The sequence below is a fragment of the Globicephala melas genome, chromosome 8, assembly GCF_963455315.2.
Source record: "Globicephala melas chromosome 8, mGloMel1.2, whole genome shotgun sequence".
Lineage (NCBI taxonomy): Eukaryota > Metazoa > Chordata > Mammalia > Artiodactyla > Delphinidae > Globicephala > Globicephala melas.
The window spans coordinates 102433364-102459442 of NC_083321.1; the positions used below are offsets into that span (position 1 = coordinate 102433364).

The 26079-nt window shown below is 44.7% G+C and overlaps 1 protein-coding gene across 1 annotated transcript in view; it reads right to left on the minus strand.

Annotated features, from left to right (window-relative positions):
- The window catches only part of ETS1 (ETS proto-oncogene 1, transcription factor), a 125006-nt gene that overhangs the window by 93178 nt on the left and 5749 nt on the right, over positions 1-26079 (minus strand). Inside the window, exons 2-3 of the mRNA XM_030841012.2 lie at positions 17384-17466; positions 3278-3422 (exon numbers count right to left, since the gene is read on the minus strand). Of these exons, the coding sequence (XP_030696872.1) occupies positions 3278-3422; positions 17384-17455 (217 nt within the window). The 5' untranslated portion in view covers positions 17456-17466. The remainder of the gene's footprint in view (positions 1-3277; positions 3423-17383; positions 17467-26079) is intronic.

Below are 26079 nucleotides of genomic sequence, written 5' to 3' on the forward strand. Positions count from 1 at the left end.
TAACCCCAAGATCTCCTTCCAAAGGACACCCATCACTGAGGAGGGCTGGACCACAGCCCAGAAATAATTATCGCAACCCCTTCGTCTGGACAGCTCAAAAGGCAAAGGAGGGGCTGGGAAAGCTAAAAGTTCTTGCGAGATCTTTCCATCAGAAGAAGCCTAGGACAGAGAGAACTACAGACATCACGTTTGCCACCAAAGCACCATTCCCACATGGAAGCTTGTTAGCATTTCTAAGCTGCAGTTGGTGACAACCCAGGCATTTTAGGACTGGTTATTATGTGCCCTCGTCTTCCCATCCTACCCAAGAACCATCAGTGTGGGTGACCCCGGCTTCCTCCTTCTTGAACAAGTAAACTGTGGAAAGTACACTCTATTACACGACTATCAGTCCTTGCATTTTAAAGCAGCTTCCTCCTGAGGTTCTTAAAATTCTTTACAGACACTGTGTCTCATTGGCCCTGAAATAAAAACTATTTTACCTTTGAGAACTTTGACAAGGAGGAGAATCAAAAATCATCTTCACTTGGGAATTTATGTATCAGTACTTCTTAGCTAAAACAAGAGATGAGCCAAGACTCTTTGCTATGAATATGAGACATTCTGATCCTGAGGCTATGGGTGAGTGTGGAGATGACCTCAGCTACTCATAGCATGTATTAATAAGATGTAGTGAGATGTAAATTGGTAGCTACAGAAGCAGCATCCAGAGCTGAAAGCGTTAAGGCAAGGGAGCTTTAATCTCTGTTGCACTGGGAGATATAAGACTTCAAAGCCTAGTGGCATGAGCTCAATACCAAAAAAACAAACAACCCAATCCAAAAATGGGCACAAGACCTAAACAGACACTTCTCCAAAGAAGATACACAGACTGCCAACAAACACATGAAAGGATGCTCAACATCACTAATCATTAGAGAAATGCAAACCGAAACTACAATGAGGTATCACCTCACACAGGTCAGAGTGGTCATCATCAAAAAATCTACAAACAGCAAATGCTGGAGAGGGTGTGGAGAAAAGGGAAGCCTCTTGCACTGTTGGTGGGAATGTAAACTGATACAGCCACTATGGAGAACAGTATGGAGGTTCCTTAAAAAACTAAAAATAGAACTACTGTACGACCCAGCAATCCCACTACTGGGCACATACCCTGAGAAAACCGTAATTCAAAAAGAGTCATGGACCACAATGTTCATTGCAGCTCTATTTACAATAGCCAGGACATGGAAGCAACCTAAGTGTCCATCGACAGATGAATGGATAAAGAAGATGCGGCACATATATACAATGGAATATTACTCAGCCATAAAAAGAAAAGAAATTGAGTTATTTGTAGTGAGGTGGATGGACCTAGAGTCTGCCATACAGAGTGAAGTAAGTCAGAAAGAGAAAAACAAATACCGTATGCTAACACATATATATGGAATCTAAAAAAAAAAAAAATGGTTCTGAAGAACCTAGGGGCAGGACAGGAATAAAGACTCAGACGTAGAGAATGGACTTGAGGACATGGGGAGGGGGAAGGGGAAGCTGGGATGAAGTGAGAGAGTGGCATGGACATACATATACTACCAAATATAAAATACATAGCTAGTGGGAAGCAGCTGCATAGTACAGGGAGATCAGCTCTGTGCTTTGTGACCACCTAGAGGGGTGGGATAGGGAGGGTGGGAGGGAGATGCAAGAGGGAGGGGATATGGGGATATATGTATATGTATAGCCGATTCACTTTATTGTAAAGCAGAAACTAACACACCATTGTAAGGCAATTACTCTCCAATAAAGATGTTAAAAAATAAATAAAAGAAGAGAAGATAATTATTGATTAAAAAAAGAAAGCCTAGTGGCATGAACAGGATTCATGCTTATACAAACAAAATCTATATTTTGTTTAGAATTTTAAAGGATCAGCTTTTTCATCTGTTAAAATTTTAAGTCCTTAAGTCTAACCTGTGACCAGCTACAATATCCTCTCTGCCGCCTCATGAAATGGGTAGATAGCCGAGACCTTTGCATTTATGCCTGGGGGAACTGAGATGCCACACAGAAAGTGGCAGCATAAATGTTATCCTGTCTGAGATCCAAGATAGTACCAGAGAATACCTCCTAGATCAAGGGCTATTGAGTCAAGACAATATGGAACACCGGAGTCAATTTCATTCTGCCCCGGAGAAGCGGACTTCCATCCTTCTGAACCTCCACCAAGCGCTACGGCATCTCACTCTGTGTCTGTCTATTTTCAGTGAAATATACAGTATGGACCACAAAGCAAACATTTTCTTTATTTCTCCACTATTATAAAAGAAGTTTACCATATAGTTTTATAGGGTAAAGAGATACTGAACAAACAAAATTGCATTTAAGTTAGTTTCCAGTGGCTTTTCCCCTATGTACTTCATCAGAATTACATGTTTTCAATCTGTAAGAGTTATGAAATTTCTTATGCTAAGAATTCATCCTGGGAGAAAACACTGGCTTTCTGGTACTTGGATATATTATCATACCCTGATCTCATGAAACATTGAACTTAATGTGAGAATCAATCACTTCAGAAGCCCTAAATTTATGATTTACATTTTGTATTAAAAATAAACCAAAAAAAAAGCTGGCAGGTGAGCAAGGGCTATGGAATTTGTGAGAAACACAGTGATTCTGGCAAAATAGAATGGAGTAAGGACTTTGAACTTCTCCAGTCCTTGGGAGAGTGGCTTCTGTTCACCAGAGGGCAGCACCATGACCAGCAGGTTAGGAGTGAAGGGAATTTCAAGAGGAGCTTCTGTGAGGAAGAGTTGAAGAGAGAGAAAGGGGACGAGGGAAAAGAAGACAGATGCAGGCGGGCCTGGGCAGAGCGGGAGAGGATGACGGAAAGAGAAGACGAATGGAAGAAAGTATGTCCTGTAAGAAGGCTGACTAGTTCACACACCCTCTGTCTATCTGTCACACTTCATGACTGCAAACCTTCTAGGTCCTTTGTCAACAGCCAGGCTGAAGTGGGTAAGGCTCGGGACAGGCACAGTGGAGAGAACTATTTACAAAATGAAGACCTAAAGCAACCTCGCGTGGGCCCGTTCCTAAAGTTTAGTCTTCCTGTCACTGGAGAATAAAGTCACTCAAAGTGACTGAAAAGTCCTGGGACTTTCCATAGAATAATAGCATCTGGTACCCACGTGAGCCAGGGCAGCTGTGACGGCAGAGGATGCAGGATGCAGCCCTCATCCAATTGCCATTGTCCTTCAACTCCATCCTCAGTCTCAGCCTCCGTTTATGTTCCTACCTGAGCCGCAGTGTTCAAGACCAGTGGGCACTTCCTGAGTGGCCATCTCATCCCAGAAGGGGTAGCAAGCTCTCGGCGGGTGATAAGTGGACTGGAAACCACAGGCCATTCGAGGATCTTCGTAAGAGCTGAGAGGTCCCTGCCTCTGTGACCAGGAAAAAAAGGAAATATATCAAGATTCCCTAATGGAACAGCAACTTCATATCATCCGTAAGTAAGACTCATCCACAGATGATAACAGAATAGAACCAACTATTGATCACTACCTCCCATCCAAAAAAAAAAAAAAAGACACAGGGAATAGGAAGGGTTTCTGACTTAGACGATGTATACATTTATTTTCATCCGTTTCCCCAAGCATTTGAAGAATTTTTTAAATTTTCAAATAAGGACCCATGGTTAATAGCAAGGCAGAATCTTGGTCATCTTTACACAATCCTGGCATTTTTTCTTTTTTATGTAACCTTACTCTATAAAAATACCATGAAAGGATATTCCTACGAGACATTCCATTATCATAGAACCAATAAGTGACAAATGCCAAAGGAAAAAAAAATGGACCTAAATGATACAAATCACTCCTTTTTCAGTTAATCAATTGTGCATAGGTTTTAACGATATTGATTGGTAGACTGGAATTCTCAGTTTTTCCCAACATTTGGGTACTTGTGCAACTCTCTTATCAGTTTTATAGAATCCACAAAATATACTCTCCACCCAGTACTCTCTAAGTAGGACAAATACACTATGTGGGAGACCATGATTTGAAGTGTTTGAGACCCTATTCTTTGAAGCCACATATACATGGATTCAAATCCTGGCTCCATCACTTACTGATGGGGGCCTGGGCCTGTTCCTTTATCTAAACCTCAGTTTACTCAATTATAAGATGGAAATAATAATACCTACCCCATAAGGTAGGAGGATTGAATGAAATAATATGTGTAAGAAAATAATACATAAAGCAAAACAAAATATGAAATACATGTCATAAAATTATGTATTCCTATATTAAATGCATGTAATAAGGAGTGTACATGGAGCCTAATATAAAGTAGGTATTAATATGAGACCCTTAACATTCCTGGGATTAAGCAAGAAGGTTAACAATTAAGACACTAAAGAAGGAGCAAATTCATGGAAAGAAGATTTCCTAAGAATAGGAGTCTAGTCTACACTGGCCCACCCTCAACTTTCTTTTCTTCTTTTTTATTCTTTCTCTCTCCTGTTTGGCCCCTCCACCTCCATAAAGACCCCAGTTAAGAAAATGGAACTTTGCTAGAATCTGATGTGATTAAAACTACCAACGTTAAGGTGCTAATTAATGAATGTAACCCCTCAGGTGGAATTCTCATCCCTGAAGAGTAGCTTGCTAACCCGCAGTCAGAGCCTCTAATTGGAGAACCCCTTACATCCTCTCTCCCCTTGAGCGGCAGCCCTATTACGTTAGAGTCAATCATTCACTGTCTACACTCTCTTCCCCATTTTGCAATCATCCATTCGCTTAAGCTCAGTAAAAATAGCATAAGAGGGTATATTGGCACAGAGAAAAATGGCAGTCAAGACCAAAATGTAAAAGGAGGTTCTGTGCACATTAATTTACGTGATATTTTTCATAATATTCATAAAATCATTCAGACTATGGCTGGATGAAGTTTACTTCGGGGCTGCTCCTCTTCCAGGTGGGTTAAAGGTGCTGAGAATGGAATAAAACCCTGGGGACTGAACGGAGTCACATTGAGTTCTTGTCTATCAAAGGCTAACGTCCTTGGCTTCCGCTACCAGGAGGCCCTGGTGAGAGCCACAGGAATACAAACAGAGCAATGGCAGTCCTGCCGTTTGTGTTTGGGACCGATATTTAGGGAAAACATCAGAAAGAACGCTCAGCTGAGCTCCGGTCAGAAAACGTCTCCTTAATTCCGGCATCAAACCATATTGCTGACATTGTATTTTAATACTGTAAGCTCCTGAAGCAGCTACATTAAGATTTTCTTTTTGGATCCCCAACAATCCTTTGCAACAGAATCAATTTCAAGCACATTTCCTAGATGAGCTGTGTGCTCTCAGTGTCTATCCCCATTTTTTCATATAGAGTATTTCTCAAAATTCAGTGTCAAGTATCAGAGTTGTAGGAATAGGGTCTCGCGCGAGGAAATTTTGTATTTAAATGGCTTAAAGGAGCACTCTAAGTGACCTGGCCCTGTCTTCTCTGGGAGCAGTGTGTGCATGGCTTGCCTAAACCACAAAGTCCTTGTAAGAAGGCAGTAGGTGGTACCAGTAGGATCCTTGTAGACAGGTGGTGGGTGGTTTGGTGCAGGCCCTGCTAGGATGGGGGGGACAAGAGGAGAACTTGAATTCAGGTGAAAAGGTTGAGGCTTTCTCTGCTAAGGAAAGGTCACTGAAGGTGAGGCATGATTCGCAAAGAGGTGTTTAAGGAAAATGATCTGAGAGCGCTGTAGAGGGGAGATAGAGGGTGGGAGTAAGTGGTGGGTTAGGGATAAAGCAATGAGGTTCCAGACCCAGGCGATGACCACGTGGCCATACAGCGAGTCAGCACACAGCTTTGACCAACAACCACGTAGAGCATCTCCTTGAGTTTCGTGATTGGCATTTTTCGTGGAGTCTCTCCAGCTCCCACAGCAGGCTCTTTGTTGTCGGGGAGGGTTCACTTATTATTTTATACAGGGAAGTCAATTTTTAAGACATCTTTCCTCCTTAGCTGTCCTCAGTGGTGCCAGGGGAACCTATTTTTAAGAAAGAGAAGGAGATAGTGCGCCAAGCTTACCATGAGCCACGAACATCTTTGCTCACAGATGCTCCTGGGAGTATCACGACCCTTGTCACCTAGACACCTGCCTGTTTATTAGACATTTCACAAACTGACTGAATACCTATTTCACAAAGTACGAAAATGACATTTTTACTCAAGAGAACCACAGAGCCAGTTCCGATTCATTATGAAACCTTCTCAGTTGAGGAGAAAGAAGCTGCTTATTAACAAGTCAGAAATCTGGGAAGCAAAGCACCCACCTCCGTGCTTGACAAGGGCACCACCCAAAACAAGTTCAACCTCTTCCTTTCCTGGCTGCTGGAGAATGGAGGTGAGTTCAGGAGATGCAAGCAAGCTTCCTAGCCCCCATCACAGTTTAGGGAACCCATCTGATGGGTCCTCACTCATTCATCCCACAGGAGATTATTGAAAGGAACTAACGTACGTCGCACACCACCCCATGCCCATCAGTGATCTAAGCATGATGGAGAGATGGTCACGTTTAATCCTCACCATAGCTGTGCAAGATTGGTATTCTTATCTTCATTTTACAGAAGAACAAATTGAGGCTTTCCGAGGGCAAGTAAATTTCCAAAGACCACACAGCTAGTAACATAATGGGGATAGAATTCTAGTCGAGGTCTACCTGATTTCAGATCGTCTTTTTCTGTATCTGTGCACTGTGAACCTTGTGTGGCTCGGACTGCTCAGGCAGGGAGGCTGCCATCCCATGGTAAGTACTAGAGGGATTATGATAATGGACACTTGTGAACAAATCTGTATCACACAACTAGTCTGTGCCAACTATTATGTGAGATGCTAAGAATACGGTATGAGCAATATATGAACTTTACCCTCAGCAGTGCACAGACTAGTAAACAGGAAATTACAGCAAGGAGATGTGACAGGGTTAAGTACCGATGGGTAGGGGGAGGAGAGTCACAGCAGGTAAGACTTCCTAGAGGAAGCAGATTAAGGTAATAACCGAAAAGTCAAGTAAGATTTAGCCTAGAACATGAAGGTCTAGAGAGCAGAAGATGACACACCTAAAGGTGCCAAGGAACGTAGATGGCGATGTAAGGAAGGACCCGAAAGACTCGGCTTGGCGATATAGATAAAGACTGCTGTTTGGAAGTGACAAGCATGAGGGCAAAGTGTGCTCATGGCAATGAGAACGCTTGCAATGGAGAACAACTAGCAAGAATGAGAGCTGGAGGGACAGTGTTGAGGGTCAGAAACACCAGACCAGAATTTGGCTGCAGGAGAAAGGCATTAGAGGTTGTATTAAAGCTAGTAAGAGTGACATGGTGACTCAAGATGTCCTAGAAGGACCCATTCGATAGCGCTAAGTCAGATGGACTTAGCAGGATCAGGTGAGGAGGATGACAAGGCAGCCGCAGTGCCTGCAGAGCCAGGTCACAGCCTGAGGCGTAAAGGGAAAAATCAGTACTCCTGATCCTAACTGTATTTATTTATATTAATTAATTTTTTTAATCAATTTATTTTTGGCTGCCTTGGGTCTTCGCTGCTGCGTGCAGGCTTTCTCTAGTTGCGGCACGCAGGGGCTACTCTTCGTTGCAGTGAGCGGGCTTCTCACTGTGGTGGCTTCTCTTGTTGCGGAGCACAGGCTCTAGACGCGCGGGCTTCAGTAGTTGTGGCTCATGGGCTCAGTAGTTGTGGCTCGCGGGCTCTAGAACGCAGGCTCAGTAGTTGTGGCGCACGGGCTTAGTTGCTCCGCAGCATGTGGGATCCTCCCGGACCAGGGATTGAACCCGTCCCCTGTGTTGTCAGGCGGATTCTTAACCACTGTGCCACCAGGGAAGTCTCCCTACTGTATTTAAATTTTTTAGTTCTTTTAGTAATTTTTGCATTCATTTTGATTGTCAAAATTATTGCATTAAGATTTACGTAGCTTGAGTACTGCGTTTGGGGGCCACCCTTCGACTTTGCCCCCACTTGAATGCTTCCCCTCAGTGCTGGTACTGAGCAGTGGCCAGTTACGAAGAGTTGGATTAAGGTCATGAATGCAGAGGTGAAGAGGAAACTAGAAGTGTAAGATACCTTTCAAAGGAAGAGTCAACATGATTTTATGGCTCATAGGAGATGAAGGCAAGGGGGGATCCAAGATCATGCTTAGATTGCTTGCTTTTATGATAGTGAAAATGGTGAGTTTAAGTACGTAAGTAAGGAGGTTGGAAGAATATTTCTCTTTTGGTTGTGTTCAGATGGAGAGATGGCAGAGCAATTTGGTGCAGAGGTCCCTAAGGTGGCAGCATGACAGGAGAAGACAGGAAAGGATACAGTTAGATCTAGAAGTGTAAAGGATCTAGTTAAAGTATAGAGTCAGGGAAAATGGCAGTTAAAAAGAAAAGAGAGGGCTTCCCTGGTGGCGCAGTGGTTGAGAGTCCGCCTGCCGATGCAGGGGACACAGGTTTGTGCCCCGGTCCGGGAAGATCCCACATGCCGCGGAGCGGCTGGGCCCGTGAGCCATGGCCGCTGGGCCTGCGCGTCCGGAGCCTGTGCTCCGCAACAGGAGAGGCCACAACGGTGAGAGGCCCGTGTACGGCAAAAAAAAAAAAAAAAGACAGAAAGGATCATAAATGGCTCTACCGCACCATCCAGCAATTGCATTTCTGGGTATTTATCCAAAGAAACCAAAAACACTAATTTGAAAAGATATGTGCACCCCAATGTTTACTGCAGCATTATTTACAATTGTCAAGATACAGAAGCAACCTAACTGCGCACTGATGGATGAATGGATAAAGATGAGATACACACACACACACACGCGCGCGCGCACACACACACACACACACACACACACACACACACACACACAGGAATACTACTCGGCCAAGAAGAAGAATAGAATCTTGCCATTTGCAACAACATGAATGGACCTAGAGGGTATTGTGCTCAGTGAAATAACTCACACAGAGAAAGACAAGTACTGTATGATTCCACTTACATATGGAATCCAAAAAACAAAGCAAATGAACACTAACAAAACAGAAACAGACTCACAGATGCAGAAAACAAACTGGTGGTGGCCAGAGAGGAGGTGGGGTGGAGGGATGAGTGAAATAAGTGAAGGGGATTCAGAGCAGTTATCAGATAAGGAAGTCATGAGACTACAGTGCACAGCATAGGGAATATAGTCAGTAATATTGTAATAAGTTTGTATGGGGACAGTTACTAGACTTATCGTAATGTATAAAAATATTGAATCGCTATGTTCACTTGAAATTAATATAATATTAAGTCAATTATATTTCACTTTTGAAAAAATGGATCTATGAAGTTTCCTGTCATTGGGAGGAAAAGTAAGGGAGAAACAACAAAGAAGGGCCAGTTAAAGACACAGGAGGAAAAACACAAAAGTGCTCGGTGTGGGAGACACCAAGGGCAGAGCTTCAGAACCGTGTGGGTTAGCAAGCGGCTGCTAAGGAGAGGGTGGTATCCACGCAGCCTTGGAGGGCCTGGGTCCCCAGGTGTCTCAGGAGAGTGTGCACTCCTGCCCTGCTGTGTCACACGCTGTGAGGAGCCTCCCCACCCCATCTCCAGGGACCAGCACTGCTGTCCTTGTCCTCTGACAGGCTTCAGGGGACTCGAGCCTGCAGCCTAAATGCTTTGCTTTACGATCCTGGAAAGAAATAGCATAAAAGCCCTGAAGTCTGGAAACTACTAGGACGAGGGACACGCACTTGTCTCTGCTCCAACATGAGCCAGCTGTGACGTCACCTCCACAACCGACCACTGCCCCCCTGCTGCAGTCAGGGCTTCATGTATGGTATTATGTCCCCCTTGTTGCCCTGTCCTGCCGGTTCCCCTCTCCGATGCTTCCACCAGGGACCTCCGTCTCCCCGCCCCACCCACGCGGCCCCCTCCCTGTGGCTACTCTTCACCTACCCCCCAGCCCTGCCAAACCTCCCAGCATTGCCTCTGCCCAGAGGCTTCCTTCCCTCCACCCCCTCCAAAGACCCCCCCAATTGGAAAAGAGTAGTTTTTCAACACTACATCGCAAACTGATGGCGGCCGCCTTTCTGTAAGAGTTCGTTTCTGTCTTGAGCCAAGCAGTCTTAAATGTCCAGGCATTTGCTCCGCAAACCCTTCCTGACCCTTCTCGTTTATGTGTCACTCAGAGCACAAACTCTGTGGGAGTGCATCTGTCTTTCCCTTAACCGACTTCAGAATTTTAGGGTTTAGCCTTAGTACCGGGCCGTAAACATATAAGACACATAAATATTTCTAGATCCTGCTGCTTAAAAAAATATACATGCCCAGACGCAAAGCTGAGTTAACACTGAATGGATGAGCACAGGGGTTTGCCATCCGCGGGGATAACTCCGCATCATTCTAGGCCTGGCATAGACGTTCATACCCTCTGGTAGGAAGACAGGAGACTGGAAATCAGGAAGCCTGGGTCTGAGTCCTGCTCTGCCCCTAAGGAGCTGCGTAGCCTCCAGCCCATCTCTTAACCTCCTTAAACCTTTGCTTCCTGAGGAGGTTGGCCCCAGTGATCACCAAGTTCCTTTCCAACTGCAAGTCTCCTTTCTGCTGATCCATCCACATTCTTTCTCCTGATCTTGTAACTGACAACCTTCATTTGATTTAAAAAAAAAACCACCCCAGGGTGGAAAAAAAAGCCTAGAGAACCGGAAGTTGTCATCATTTAGATTCATGACATACAAGGTCCCCTTGAAATGCATTAACACCTTCATGTCGGTCATGCCGTTCTGCCACCACCTTTCCCATTTTTCAGTAGAGAAAGTAGAGTTAGGAAGTGCCTGCCTAGCTGCTGAACCGCCCAGGGGCTCTCACATGCGAGGCGCCAGTCTGTGCAATAAACGGGGAACTTCTCATCTTAAAACCTTTCACCTCGTTGCAGGCAGTTGCCCTCCCAGGCTGGCCTGACCGACTCCGCAGACCTGTCATCGAGTCTGGGCTTCCTCATCCTCAGAAGATGCTAGACCAGTCAGCACCTCTTTACATTCATGGAGAAGCGCTTTGGCATCGCTGGGGAGGAGTCTGGGGCAGACTGTATCTGGGGCACCTCTGCTTCAGGGGGGCACATGCATCCTGCTCCCTCGAGAAAGGAAAGAGGCAACACGGAAACACCCCTCAGCTCTCCCACCAAGGGGGAGGGGGCGAGGGTGCTGCAGCCACAGGAGAGGCAGGAACAGACAAAATAGGAAACCCTCAAAGGGCGATTTAATTTTAGACTCAAGGCCAGGAAATTCTTTTTAAAACAATAAGAGTGATGGGCTTGGGCCTTGGCGAAAGGGCAGGCCAGACCACTGTAGGTTTCTGAGACAAAAGAGAATCTGAAGCACAGAGAGAACAGAGATGGGAACAGCGGATTCTGCTCTCCATGAAAAGCTGTGCTTGGCCTCCACACGGGCCACGTGGACCACAGCTGAGGCCACCCTGAGACGCCCCCAGGCCTGGGGCTGCAGACCAAGGTGAGGGAGGGGGGCAGTGACTGATGCTGCAGCTTCTCACGCCAGCCTGAGACCACAGCCCCCTCCACTCAAGATATTACTCGGTGGGACCTGCTCCAGTTCTGGGCGCCTGGACTTGACATTCTCTTGCTGAGAGATATGGGGCGTGATGCGTGTCACACATCAGCTTCCACTCGCTTAGCGGGAAGCCTTCAGACTTCCAGCGACTCCACGGGGTGCCAGCCCCAGGCATCCATCCCAAGTGTGGAGACGGAGGGTGAAGCTGACTCAGAGCCTCCTGATAGGACATTGGGAGAACCTCCCATGGTGGAAAAACTGGGCAGGAATTTCGATTTGCTCAGCGCTCTACAAAATGGAGTTCTGGGGCTTTTTTGTCCTAAATTCAATTCAGCATGAAAAAGCATATGAATCCATGGATTGTCATAAATTCTTATCCATCTCCACATTTCTTAAGAATGATCAAGATGCGTTTGATGGTAAGGAGTTTCCTAAACCAGGAGCCGGGAGATCTGGACCATATTCCAGATCATACTTCTAAGCTCAGGCAACTTAATTTAACCTCTCAGGACCTAAATTTCCTGATATTAGGAGATGGCCTCTAGGTTACAGTCTGGCTCTAAAATTCTCCAGTTTGTGCTAACTAAACACAGTATCTTAGAAAATCCCCACTTTCTAAGATGCTGGAAAAATACACGTCTCTTTTTTCCTTCACATTTTCTGACTCCCACTAAGAGTTACGGCTATAGATCATTTCTTAAACATAACGTTCCAGCAACCTCTCCAGAGGTGAAGCCATCATCACCCCAAGTGACAAGAAAACATTTTCTTCTCCAGTTTCCATTTACATTCTAAATTTCTTTTTCTGTATTCTCATTTCTCTAATCTGGAATACCTGATCCACTGCTCTCCAGGATTCCCAGAGAGAAGGAAAAGGCATGTGTGCTAAGTTTCATAGAAACGAGCACCAGCCCTTCCCAAATTCCCAAGAAGCGCAGGGACTGCACAGACACCCCTGTGAACACATCCTAAGGCATGTGGGGTGGAGGTGAAGAGTGAGAACAGCACTGGCTAAGAAGGGAATTGCTTCCCAAGGAAGCCCAATTAAACTGCAATTACTCAAGATAAGAGAACCAGGTCTGTTTACACAATGGGGTTGTAAACCACCAGCCCATTACAAGAGAACTTTGATCTGGTGGCAGGAGAGCTATTTCTAGTGCAGGGTACTGATGAAGCAAGGAGGTTTCTCAACAAGAATGTCTCCATCTTGACCCCCACAGCCCCATCTTGCTCTGGAAACACCCTTGTGTGGGCAATCAGTGGAACCATCTCCACTCCTCCCTGTATGTGGCCATCTCACACGATCAAATAATCCAGAGAAACATAGAGAAGTGATGGTAAACACAGGGAAAGGGAATTAGCTGAGGTCATGTTTGTGGCTGGTATCACAATGACCTGCTATGGTAAGTTACACTCTGTGCTTATCTTACAGATGAGGACATTGAGGTTCAGAGGGAGTAACGTGCCCAAGGTCACATGGCTGAGGAGTAACAGACCAGAATTTAACTCAGGTCTTTCTGACTCCAAAGCCTAAGTGCCTTCCATGGTACTTGGCCGGGCTGTGTCCCACAGCTGCCTGGCCCAGGATGGAAGGCTCGGAGCCTCCCATGTGGTCTGGCCCCCTGGACAGTTACTTGCCCGGCATATCGCTATATTCCCAAAGGCCTGAGCGCTGAGAGCAGGTGAGTGGGCGGTCGTCTATTCCTTCCCTCTGTACAGTTCAAGGTGCTTCCTAAGCTCACATGGCTCGGGCCATCGATCCTCAAGGACCTCCTCCGCATCCTCCTTGCTGGGGAGGTAGCCAAGGACAAGGACGTGTTTGGTCAAAATGAGGGGCAGCCCATCCTCCAATGCCGGCCCTCCCCCAGCTCTGTGGACTCAGCGGCATGAAGGGGAGGATGAGACAGGAGAGGACCAGGGCTTCGAGGGACTTCCAGGGCTCACGGCGGGCTCACTGAGCCAGCATAACAGGAAGGAGCGCTTCCTCCCCTTGGATGAAAGGGTCCCTGACACACAACCCATATAAGTACCTGAAAACGTCACCCCCTCCAACACAATGGCCAGACAACTTCCAGAAGTGTCATTTCCCTACCACCCCAGCTGTGATATCACTTCTTTCATGAAGGTCTCCCGAGAGGCTGACCTTACAAGGGAGAGAACTTGTGTCCTGCTTTTGACAAAGGGGTCCCGAGGCAGATAATGTGAGTTCTGTGTACAATGGCCAGTGCCCGAAGTATGGGATGAATTTTACAACTGTTGCTGTGATTATTTTAAGGCTTCCCCTGGTACGGCAAATGATCAAACCACACTAATGCTACCTCTAACACACAAACAAGGAATCTGAGATTTAGCAGTCTTCAGAGCCTGGAAACTATCCGTGTCCTAGTTTAGAAGATTGTTTCTTGGACAACTAAAGCAGCCTGCTTAGCAGAACCCCTCATAGCATGGATATAGTCTCACTTTTTTTTTCTTGTTTAAGATTTCCCTTTCTAACGCAATAATTACAAGTAAATACACACAGTACCACCCCACCTTCAAACCTGATCGTGTGTGTATTCTAGGGCAGGGCTTCTCAACCTCGGCACTACTGACATTTGAGGCTGGACAATTCTTTGTCATGGGGAACTGGACTGTGCGGTGCAGGATGCCTAGCTGCACCCCTGGCCTCTACCCTCTGGCCAAGAGCACCCGTGCCCGTCAAGTTTTGACAAGCAAAAATATCACCAAATATCCCCTGGGGACAAAATCGCCCCCAGATTGTAAAGCAATTATACTCCAATAAAGATGTTTTAAAAAATCAGCCCCAGGTTAAAAACCCACTGTCCTTATGGTTTTCCTTTCACCCTCAAACTTCCCATGCCTGGGACAGTTTCTCTTCTTGGTGGCCCAGGCTAACTAACCCAGAGACCAGGGCGCCGGCCAGGAGGACCTGAATGATCAGATTAAGCACCACTGGTTGAGCTCCAGACAGTGAGGCTCCAACAGAACCGAGAAGACTCAGGTGCCTGGGACGTTAAAGTTCTCGTCTGGGAAAGTCCATGAAGCTGTCCTCGCTCCTCCACGAAACCTTAGATTGGGATTGAGAGTGTGAGGTTTGCTAGTTTCTCTCATATGCCAATGTCCCAAAGTTATATTCTGTAGACAATGTACAAATTCTTTGACTGTTACGACAGCCCAGCCTAAAGTTGGATGGAGGTTGTCTGTAGGAGCTGGCTCATTGAACTTGAGCTTGTACTCACCAATTTTATTTACCTTTTTTTTTTTTTTTTGCGGTGTGCGGGCCTCTCACTGTTGTGGCCTCTCCCATCGCGGAGCACAGGCTCCAGACGCACAGGCTCAGCGGTCACGGCTCACGGGCCTAGCTGCTCCGCGGCATGTGGGATCTTCCCGGACCGGGGCACGAACCCGTGTCCCCTGCATCGGCAGGCGGACTCTCAACCACTGCGCCACCAGGGAAGCCCTATTTACCTTTTTTTTTTTTAATTAAAAAGGACGTCAGTGAAGAAGTCAGAGGACTTTTCTGCATGTTCTATGGTTCTGAAAATTTGCCTCACCAGTTCCAGTGATGGAGAAACTGAGGCCCACAGAGAAGTTATGAGCAAAAGTGCTAGAACAATGACATAGAAGTTCTCCCATGTAACTTTCTGCTATTACCCAAGCAACTCTGAAATATGGGAGTGAAAAGGATCCCACGTGCTGATAACGTTTTTCAGGTATGGCTGCTGGGTTTGGGGATAAACGGGTTCTTTGTTGTGAAACCAGTGGAAACCATTCAAAAGGCCTTAAAAATATCCAGGGTATTCAGCCAGGGCTGGGGTCTTCAGTTGAAAATACACACTTAAGAGTTGTTCTTGGTTTTTTTCTAAATCTCATACAATTTCCAGATGCCCTGTCTAGGATAACTTAATATTATACCTGCAATGTGTATACTTGTAATAAAATTTATTTCAGTGCCTAAAATAAAATAAATGCAAATTCGCATGGCATCGCTTTTTCCGACAGGTTATTCAACTTTTTTAATTGGATTACAATACGGGCAAAACGAACTAGGCTGGCATTTTTTTTTTTTTAATTCCTGTCCTGCCCCTAGGTTCATCAGAATCATTGTTTTTAGATTCCATACATATGTGTTAGCATACGGTATTTGTTTTTCTCTTTCTGACTGACTTCACTCTGTAGGACAGACTCTAGGTCCATCCACCTCACTACAGATAACTCAATTTCGTTTCTTTTCATGGCTGAGTAGTATTCCGTGGTATATATGTGCCACATCTTCTTTATCCATTCGTCTGTCGATGGACAGTTAGGTTGTTTCCGTGTCCTGGCTAGTGTAAATAGAGCTGCAATGAACATGACTCTTTCTGAATTACCGTTTTCTCAGTGTATATGCATAGGCTGGCTTTTAAATCTACTTTTCCAAGTCAATGACACATTTTGCCCTGAAATCACAATACCCTTGTTTATTTTAACAAATCTCTACAAAATCACCTTTAAGAAAACTTTAGTGTCATTTGTGCTGACCTTAGACGATAACCTTTGTGTGAGAAGCAGCAGGAGCCTTTCCCTGGCAATGCCTCCAGCCCTGTGGACCTCAGCAAGCCTCTTGGCAATTTCTAAGCGGAATGGAATAACTTTTGGTCTGGACTTGTGTGTGTGTGTGTGTGTTTCACACATATTTCTGAAGTAAATTGTACTCTAAACGTTTTCCTGATTGTAATTTTTTAATAGTGAATGGCGTTTATATGAAAACAGAAGCCACTTAAAAAAGAAGAAATACATATTACAGAACAGCCAGTGAAGAAAGATGGTTAATCATCCCTTGAACATAAAATACCTTTTTAAGTAATTATTTTTTCAATACTACAGAAAATAATTTTCAAACACATCAGATCTTTTGATATACAATTACAGTGAGAGGTCAGGGCAAACTGAAGGGTACCAGTTAAAAATTCTGCAGAACCTCAGACTGGACAAAGCCTGCAGTCAAAAAAGAGCTCTGGTAGACTGGAGTCTATATAGACCCATAAACATATTTGGAAGAGTTAACAGTAAACTTATCTGTCCATATCCAGATTAAGTAAAAAGAGTTCAACATTTATGCTGGCTATCTCTATACAAAAACACGCAGAATTTATTATCAATAGTTAATGATTCAATGCTAATATTAAAAGTTCACTTAACATTGGAATCAATGAATGACAGCATTACGGGATCTCTCACACAGTAAATTTATAAGAAATTTAGCTGAATATTTCAACTGGTCAGCACATAGCTTGGGTGAGAGCCTTCTTCCCTAAGAGCAAAAAACCTTTAGTCCAATTTTAAAGTTCCTTTTACCCCTCTCATTCTAGGACTCAGGAATTTTTCCTACTAATTTGTTGTTGTATCTTATTTCCAGTTTCAAATTCTGTTATTAGAAAGCTTGTATATTTTAGCTTTTATGTATGAGAAGAAAAATAAGTTCAATTATGCTAAGAATAGGTGTAAGGTACCTCAATGTGTGAAAAACCTTCACCAAATGAACTGAGCTGTGAAAAATCACCTGGCTTTAACCGTTACTCATGTTTGAGTCATATTCTCTGCAACACAAAAATCTTCCTCAGTAAATCTATCAGTCTTGGATGTTTTACTTTATACGGTGATAAACAGACAGATAATCTCACAATGTAGCCCCTCCAAAAAACTCAAAGCTCATTCCAACCGTGGAGTTGGGTCCCCAGCTGCTTCTGTCCAGGAGATCAGAAAGCAGGAACCGAGGGAGGAGAGGGGACGGCACGGTGGGCAGGGGGAGGGCAGGGAAGGGGTCCCACTTACCACTGCTGCAGGTCGCACTGCTGAGTAGGGGGCAGGGCCACTCACTGCAGACTCCACAAAGTAGCTCATCATGCCGTCAGCACCTGTGTGGGAAAAAGCATTCACTGAGCCACTGGGTGCAGAACACGTGTGGACCAGCGACCAAAGGAGGGCTCGGAACAGGTCTCCTTAGGAACCATGGCGTTCACTTCTTTGTATTACAGAGAAAGAAATTAAAACGTAGAAAAACAAAGTGGCCAACAGAGAGTAAGGCAGACCCCAGACAGAGCCAGTCCCCTGACTGCAAGGTAGCCTGGATGGTGACGGCTGCTGCAGACAGTAAGCAGTCAGAGTCCATAAAAAGACCCTTTAGGGGGTTTCTGGGCAGGAATGGGTCTTGTGTGTCTTTTTAAAAAACATTTCCATTCCTGTATCTCCCTCCCTCCACCCCAACCAGGTCTGGCCCTCCATACGAAGTGTGGCATTTATCAACTGATGAAGGACGGAATAGAGAAAGGATTGGAGAAAAGAGGGATGGAAAACCTCTGTCGAGGAGGCATGTCAACCAGGACCCTGAGACAGATAAACAGAGAGAAGACCCGAAAAGGGGAGTGAATATTATCCATCTTGAAAAAGGAGAAGGGCTAATTAAATGTCTTGTTGAGAGCTACTATCTCCATTCAAAGTCTGAATGACCATCACGTTTGAGGAATGCTCTAGCGGAAGGGACTTTCCAGTTAGCTGTCGGTCATCAGGAAAATCGTTTATATACAAACATTTCTGTTGAGCCAAACGCTCTCTAAAGTACACTAGTTTACACACTTTAATAAGTTCAATATTACACAGTAAAAAAATGCCTTTCTTGAATGATTTAGAAGATTAAATTCCTAGATATGTCATTCAGAGGCCAAATTCCTATTGTTAGGGAGTGCATTTGAGTTTGCACTTAGCTACTTTCCACTTTGTATTTGTCTGTCCTTTTCCTTTATTCTTGGGAATAATTAAAGCCACTGACCCCATTTCAAGAAATATAAAGAATACGATACGTCTTATGTTCAATTTACAACTTTGTTCACCATCTTGATACAGCTTGACAGCCAATGAGCGTATATATCTTCTCTCATATGAAATGTATTTTAATAACATAGTTAAGGGACTTCCCTGGTGGTCCAGTGGTTAAGACTCCGTGCTTCCACTGCAGTGGGCATAGGTTTGATCCCTGGTTGGGGAACTAAGATGCCACATGCCACGCGGTGTGGCCAAGGAGAAGAAAAAAAAAAGCTAGACTTCAAAAATAAATAAATAACATAATTAAAGTTCTGCACTACAAAGTTATACTAAGGGCTACCATCACATAGCAACTAATGTCATACAGTTGAGAAGTAAGTTAAAAATCTTCTGAAGACGTAAATTATCCCAGAGCTGTGCTTATTGTTTTTAACTAAAACGGCACCTTTTTATGATGTCTTTTCTCCCCAAAGTAGAAGCCGTCAAATTAATATTAATTTTTAAAAAGTAAAATAGCTAAGGGTACCTATGTTTCTCAAGATGTTGTTTTCTAGTTTTTCAGGGACTTGATGGCCACAAATGGCCCTTAGGAAGAATTCCCAGGTGGCAAAGCGGAAGAGTAGAAAAAGATCAAAGTCTCTAGTCCAAGGACACTGTTCCCATCTGGAGCCGTGGTCCCCTCTTCAGTGCTTCTTTCTAAAAACAGTAAGCAGCTACCAAGTATCAGACCCCGCGCTGGGTAGAGGGCCTGGAGTAAGAAGCAGCCGACCACAGGTCGGTGTGGACACCGCCCATATACTGTACAGAAGCGTTGCTGCTTTTCGTCTTAAATTCAAATTTTACAGTCCTAATGAGTCATCATTCACCCATCCACCTGCACTTCACAGTTTTGGATCTACTCAGAGATGAGACTTCAACGTTGACAACATAGATTGTGTCATACTGAGAACGGCATAACCAAGATCTGATTCCGTAGGGAAAAGTTGCTCATCCCTCCAGGGACCCACAGGGCAGCCTAAACCTTTGGGAAATGTCCAGGTGTGGCAGTGCTGCTTTGCGCAACCCATCCAGCCCTCCAATTTCCTCCAAAAAGCCCCCCCCCGGGCCCCCTGAGTCATCACAGACCCCAATTATTTATTCAACAAGCACGTCAAAGGCTTCCTTTGCCGGGAACTTGTTAATCATTCAGTAAATAATTACCCTGTGCCTGCTATGTGGGTGCTGGAGATACACAGGTACACAAAGACCCCGCACCTCTTGGACCTTACGTTCTATCAGATCCGGGACAAAGCTGAGACAGACAGATCTCCATCTGCAGGCAGTGGGGAAGACGGGCTCCCACAGAACTAAAATACAAGGTGGTGAGGAGGTTACCAACAATATGGAAGAAAATAAGCAGTCCGTTTTGCCAAAGGCTGGGGAACAGGAAACCATGGAAGACTGCACAGTGCGAGGTGTGACCACATGGCCCTATGGGTCCTCCCTAGACTCTCAGGAGCAGCAGAAGACCTCTACCCATCTGAATTCCTGTTAGACTTACACCTTTGTAAAAGAAAGCACTTTTGGAATCAGCAGCCTTGTCCTGAAGCCCAGCTCTGAGGCAACCAAGAGCAACCTTCCTCCTCCTAACAACTCTCCTCGGAGCTGGGAAAAAGGTTTAGGGGAAACGTGTTTTCTCTTTCGGATGGACAGAGTGAGTGAGGAACCCCCTGGGCCCACATATGGTCCGTCCTGAGCTGGGCTGAATTCTCGAAGCTTCATGCTCTGTGACTGACGCTCCCCTTGGGGAAAAGTCCTTTGCCCGTGGAGGAAGCTGGAAAGAGGGAGTTGCCAGGGCACTCAAGGGTTCTCATCTCAGGAAATAACTCTGGGACAGAAATGGATGACCGCTTCATTATTTTCTGGAGAAAGAAAAAAAGAACCCACCCTGTTTCCACTTGTAGGTGGTGACACAGACCAGCTGCTGTAGATGTAAACCCTTTCAGAAAAACTGTTTGGGTAAAAAAAAAAAGTTTTTTGACGTGTTGGCCGAGGAGAATTCCCTCCCACATGACTGCTATTTGGACATCGGCTGGACAGACTTTTTTGTCTTGGCATTATAAACATTTATGCCTAAACACAAAACAACTGTGTGAGTTCAGATTTACTCCCCAGCCTAGAGGCATCCAGAGGCTTGTCTGAATGCAGAAATGGTTTGAACCCTTGGTAACAGAGAGCCGTGAAGAACTGCGTTCATTTCCTTGAATGGGACCAGCAGTGCCGGAGCAGCAGAGTAAAGTTGTCCTCAGTGAGTTTGTGCTTAAGAGGCAGCTGGGCTCCCAGCTGTGGTCCTCCCTGGCCTCCAGGACCCAAGTGGTCCTCCCCGGCCTCCAGGACCCAAGTGGTCCTCCCCAGCCTCCAGGACCCAAGTGGTCCTCCCTGACCTCCAGGACCCAAGTGGTCCTCCATGACCTCCAGAACCCAAGTGGTCCTCCCCGGCCTCCAGGACCCAAGTGGTCCTCCCCAACCTCCAGGACCCAAGTGGTCCTCCCCAACCTCCAGGACCCAAGTGGTCCTCCCCGGCCTCCAGGACCCAAGTGGTCCTCCCCGGCCTCCAGGACCCACTGTAGCTCCATTCCTCACCACCGCACTGATGTCTCCACTCCTCTAACTAGAACTCTGTTGTTTTCCCTGTGTTATGTCTCACGTCCCTGCCCTTCTCCCCCGATCACCTCTGTTAGAAACGCCTTGCTACCCCCTTGCTCCTCAGGACTAACTAACCCCTTCTCCTGAAGCTTCTAGATTCATCTCAGAAGTTTTAGCCACCAGGGATCCTTCTTGAACTGCTGTTCATCCCAGCCTGGGCTGGCTGTCCCTTCTCTGTGTTCCCCACGTGTGTTTCCCTCACTGCGCACAACACACTGTTTTATAAATGCCTGTTTCTACCCGCCTCTCCCACTCAACAACTCAGAGCTACCTGAAGGCAGACACTATGTTTTTTTCATCTTTGTATCTCCAGAATGTAAGACAGACTGAGGGGTGTCAGAGAATTTTTTTTTCAATTAGTGAATGAATGAAAGAACAAATAAATTGGTCTCGCAAGACTGAACATGTAAGAGATAGATCAGAAGTAAATGTATTCGATTCTCCAATCAGAGGCTCTGAATAGACTGCAGATCTGGGTGGAGATTCACTGGAAGTAATAGGTTTGTTTCGTGATCCCTTTCTAAGTGAGAACTCTTTCCCTTTATTCACTAGCCATTCAATGTCGCCTCATCCAGAAGCCTTTCAACCACCTCATGTAAACAGCAGCTTCCTGCTCCTGGTCTGACACTCAGCTGCTTCTTTCTTGTGTCCCCGACTCCTACCCCACTAGAAGTTAAGTCTGTCGAGGACAAAGTTTAGTGTATTTCTTCACTCTGAATCCCTAGATCCTAGGCCAGTGTTGATAGGCAGCTGGCACGCAAATAACTGTTGAAGGTGAGAGTGTAAGTTACAAAATTTTTACAAACACCTGAACTCATTTAAGCCCCTTTTTTTACGGGGCTGGGGCGAAGACTCGGGCCAAGCTGAGACTGACACTAGCCCACCAGCCACCTCTCCTGTCTATCCTCACCACCCTGGACTTTCAGGATAAAAATGGGCAAACCGTGCAGAGGGAAAAACAGGTAGCGGTTTGGTTTCCATGGGCATCTCACACCCAGTAAAGCCTTTGGGACTCTGGGGAGATCGCGATTCTTCCTAAAACACATGACCGCCCCTGGAGACTCCTGCCCCGAACAAGCCCAGGACCCAGGCCAGGATCTACAGGCTGACACTTCCTTCCATCCAGGTCTCTCCAGGGGCGGGGAGGGTGATACACAGAAGGAAGGGAGGGGGGGACTTGGAGGGGTGTTTCAGGCCAAGGCAGCAGAAGAGCAGGGAATCCCAGAGACCAGGCTTAGTGGAAGCTGAATCCAGTTCCTACCAACTCTGCCCCTGCTTGGCTGCCTGTCTAGGCGATAACTGTGACATCACTTAAGGGTTTTTCATTGGGGTTATATGCTCTTCAAAGAAAGACTATGCCTTTAGGTAAACAACCCCATAAACCACACTTCAAAATGTTTTCTTTTGAAAATAATTTTTGCCAAAATATATATATTTATTGAGAAAATTACAAGAAAAATACAGAAAAGTCTATCACGAATGTCAAAATCACCTGAAATTCTACCATCTGGAGATAATTGTACTGATACTTTATTCAACGTTCTGCTGGGTATTTTTTAATGTGTCCGTACACATATACACACGATCAGAATTTTACCTTCACGATATTATTCTCTACCTGCTGTTCTACAATCTGCTTTGTTCACTGACATTTGCATGATGTTACGGATAGTTTTCTATGTCAATAAATATAGTCGTACATCCCAAAGTATCCAGCTGTCGAGGATTCTATTGTATGTATGCATCCTACCTTTCTTAATGAGCCTCTTATTACCATAAAATTTATTTGTTCCCAATTCCTCGTCATTATAAAAGTTCCTAAAATATTTCCTACTCCCATTAAATGACAAAAGTGGTATTTTGGGGACAAAGAATATGTACAGTGTACAGTCTATATTTGAATACATATTGACAAACTTCCTTCCATGAGAGAGAAGCCAGAATTATAGTACCACCAACAAACCCATTGTGATTTAAAAGTGACCTTGCCCTCTCACCTTTGTGTTAGCCTATAGGTCAAGAATTATGGCTATAACATATGAAGCCTGCACGCAGGGAATACAAAAGTGCAATAAAGCTGTCACAGAAAATACAGATGATGCATTTTTTTCCTCTTTGCAAGTTGGACTGGAATGCAGGAGAAAAAGAATTCGGTTTCCAATAGGACTAGCCATTCAAAGGACACTTTCTCCGAATGACAGCACCTTTGCCAAACTAAAGACAACAGCGTCACCCACGTCACCGAGGCAACACCTTTCATGTGCAATGGAAAGAGTTTGAATTTCTTCTTTCCAAATGACAGGTAAATCTGTTTTTAAAGACTCAGACTGAGTGTTACCTCTTTCAGGGAGCTTTCCCTAAAACTTCTTGTCAGTTAGATAGACATTCTCGGTCCTCCAGCGTGGGATTCACTTTCACAAGGTACCGACCAAAGTTCAGAGTACTTCCTGCATCTCAGTTTCTGCTCCTGCATCATGAGTTGCTAGAGAGTAGGGACCGTGTGTCTTTAGCTGGTACACCATAGACGCGCAATACTCCTGTTGACTAAATGAAGGAAAGACCTGTACGTGAAGAGTTAGAACGCGAAGAGTTATGTCTCAGTGCTTGAGTTTATCCAAGACAGTGAAGATATCTCTGGGACCAAAAAAAGGGACATCACCTGTGATGACACGTGTCCGTATGCAACCCCAAGTTTAGATTTCTTTAATGTTAACTGCAAGCACGATCATACTTTTCTCTAAACTAACAGACATACCCCATTGACGAGTCGATTGTCTTCCAGTATCTTCTTTCTAATTCTCTCGAGTAGTCCATTTGTAGTTTGCAAATCATTCTAGATCTCTCCCTTGATCTGGCAGTGTAACAGAAGCTACCGAGTCCTGTTCTCCAAGAACTCAAAGGTAAGCAGCTTTAGATAGCTGAACAATCCTCACTCCCCCAAGGAAACTCTGCGGTTACCATAAGTAGAAAATAAATTGGTAAACAGAATTGAAGATGGTTTCTCTCTCTCATTCCTAACTCTGTAAGAACCTCATTTTCTTGACGATTCCAACATGACCGTAATAAACATTCCTTCTTATTTCGAGGAGCCAGCACCCACCCATAGAGGCCATGTTCTGATCCGTGTGCTATCGGCTTCTGGGTCTTAAACTCAATCCACCAACTCTTTCACTAAGTTCATGAGGCATCAGCTCACAGATCAGTGAACGCGTCAGTCTTGTTTCTCCCCGCCTTTACTGCTAACAATCCCCCAACTCTTACTTGAATAGAGGCTTGAAAATGACTCATGTCCATCTCCTATTTCTCTGAAAACTCTCATCTCCTAATTAAGCATAACGCTTTCAGGTTCTTTATGAATTGACAGAGCTCAACTAACCTTTCTTAGAACACTAAAAATGGACTCTTGCTATTGTAATATTACGAGTCACTCACTAATATCTCCTGAAAGAGACAAAGAATATAAGATGGTTTTAAAATGCTGAACCATAACAATCAGGGGATAAGAGTGCCTCGTAGACTATTTTATGTTTCCTCCTCCTGGAAACAAATCCCTCTTCATCGCTATGCTGGAATGGCGCTGTCAACACTGGGCAGAATGGTGCTATCTGTCATAAACATCAAGGGAATACATTAAAACCTGTCCAGGAATTTTATGAGCACAATGTCAATCCTAGTCTCTGAAACTTTTCAGAAACTAATGCTCTGTTCTTTCTAATGTGGGAACATCTTTTGGAAAACTAAAGGTAACATTCAATCAGCTGTTTGACTGTAGAAGTGGCCACAGCCTTGTCTTCAAATGCCATTCCTCAGATCCTCTATCGAACCATGAAATTCAGCAAATAACCACCATTGTCCTTCAGACGTACTCCAGGGCCACGCACATAGTAGGCACTCCACAAATAACTAAATAAAAAATTGGGATTTTTATCTAGCTAGCTGGTATTGAAGAGCTGCTCGGCCCTGTATTAGGTGCTATGGTAATTCCAAAAGTGAGAGTAATTCACTTTTCTTCTTTACATAGTTATTTTTCTAGTTGATGAGATGAGAAAAATGATGACCTTGCTACTCAACAGTGGGGTCCTCGCAGACCAGCAGCATGGACAGCACTTGGGAGCTGGTAGAACTACAGAGCTCAGGTTCCACTCCACGTGGTTCATATGCACGTTAAAGTTTGAGAAACCCTGGTGTAGGTAATGTATTATGGGTACATAAAAGATGAAGAAATGACTTACAGAAGGATGCTAAGGGAAAACTTCAAGAGAAGGTGGCGCTGAAATGGGCCTTGAAAAATGGGTAGCTAGAGGTATGCACAAAGATTCAGAAGCGAGAAAACAGTAGATTAGAGAACAGGGAATAATCCAATAAGCAAATAGATTGTGGGGAAAACGGGAGATGAAATTGAAAGATACTTTAGGGCAGATTATCATACCAAAAGCTTGGGCTTTTGTAGTATAGATATAAAAGCATGATTGCTTGAGTTTTAAATAGTAATAATAATACTAATAGTAAAATTAACAATAATACATTAATAAAATTAAAGTTGTAGTATAAAAAATTGGAATTGTTTTCTTACTAAGAAACTAGAAACAAAAAAGAGCAAGCTGCAGGAATGATGTGAAGCATCTTGGCTTCACAAGGGTGGCTATAGCAGAGGTCATGGTATATGAGACTCTTGGCCACGTCGAACCCAGAGAAGACCTGCAAGCTAAATGTCAACTCTTACCCCATGGTGGCTGCCAAAGAAATCCTTCAGGAGCCTAGAAGTTTAAGGAGTTACTTTTCAACTCACAGTGTGTGGAGTTATGTCAGATATAATCTAGAATTTAGATATGGTTCTGGGTCTTAAGAAGCTCTCCACAAAACTGAGAGATGCCCTAAATATAGAGATAGCTATTGAGAGAATGAATGGTGCCAGGAGAGTTTTAATAATGCCCTTTAACATTGAACTAAAGCACACCAGCTGCCTGAACTCTCTCAAATCCAGCGAGCAACTTCTTGCACTATGTCTGATGGTCATTTTTCAT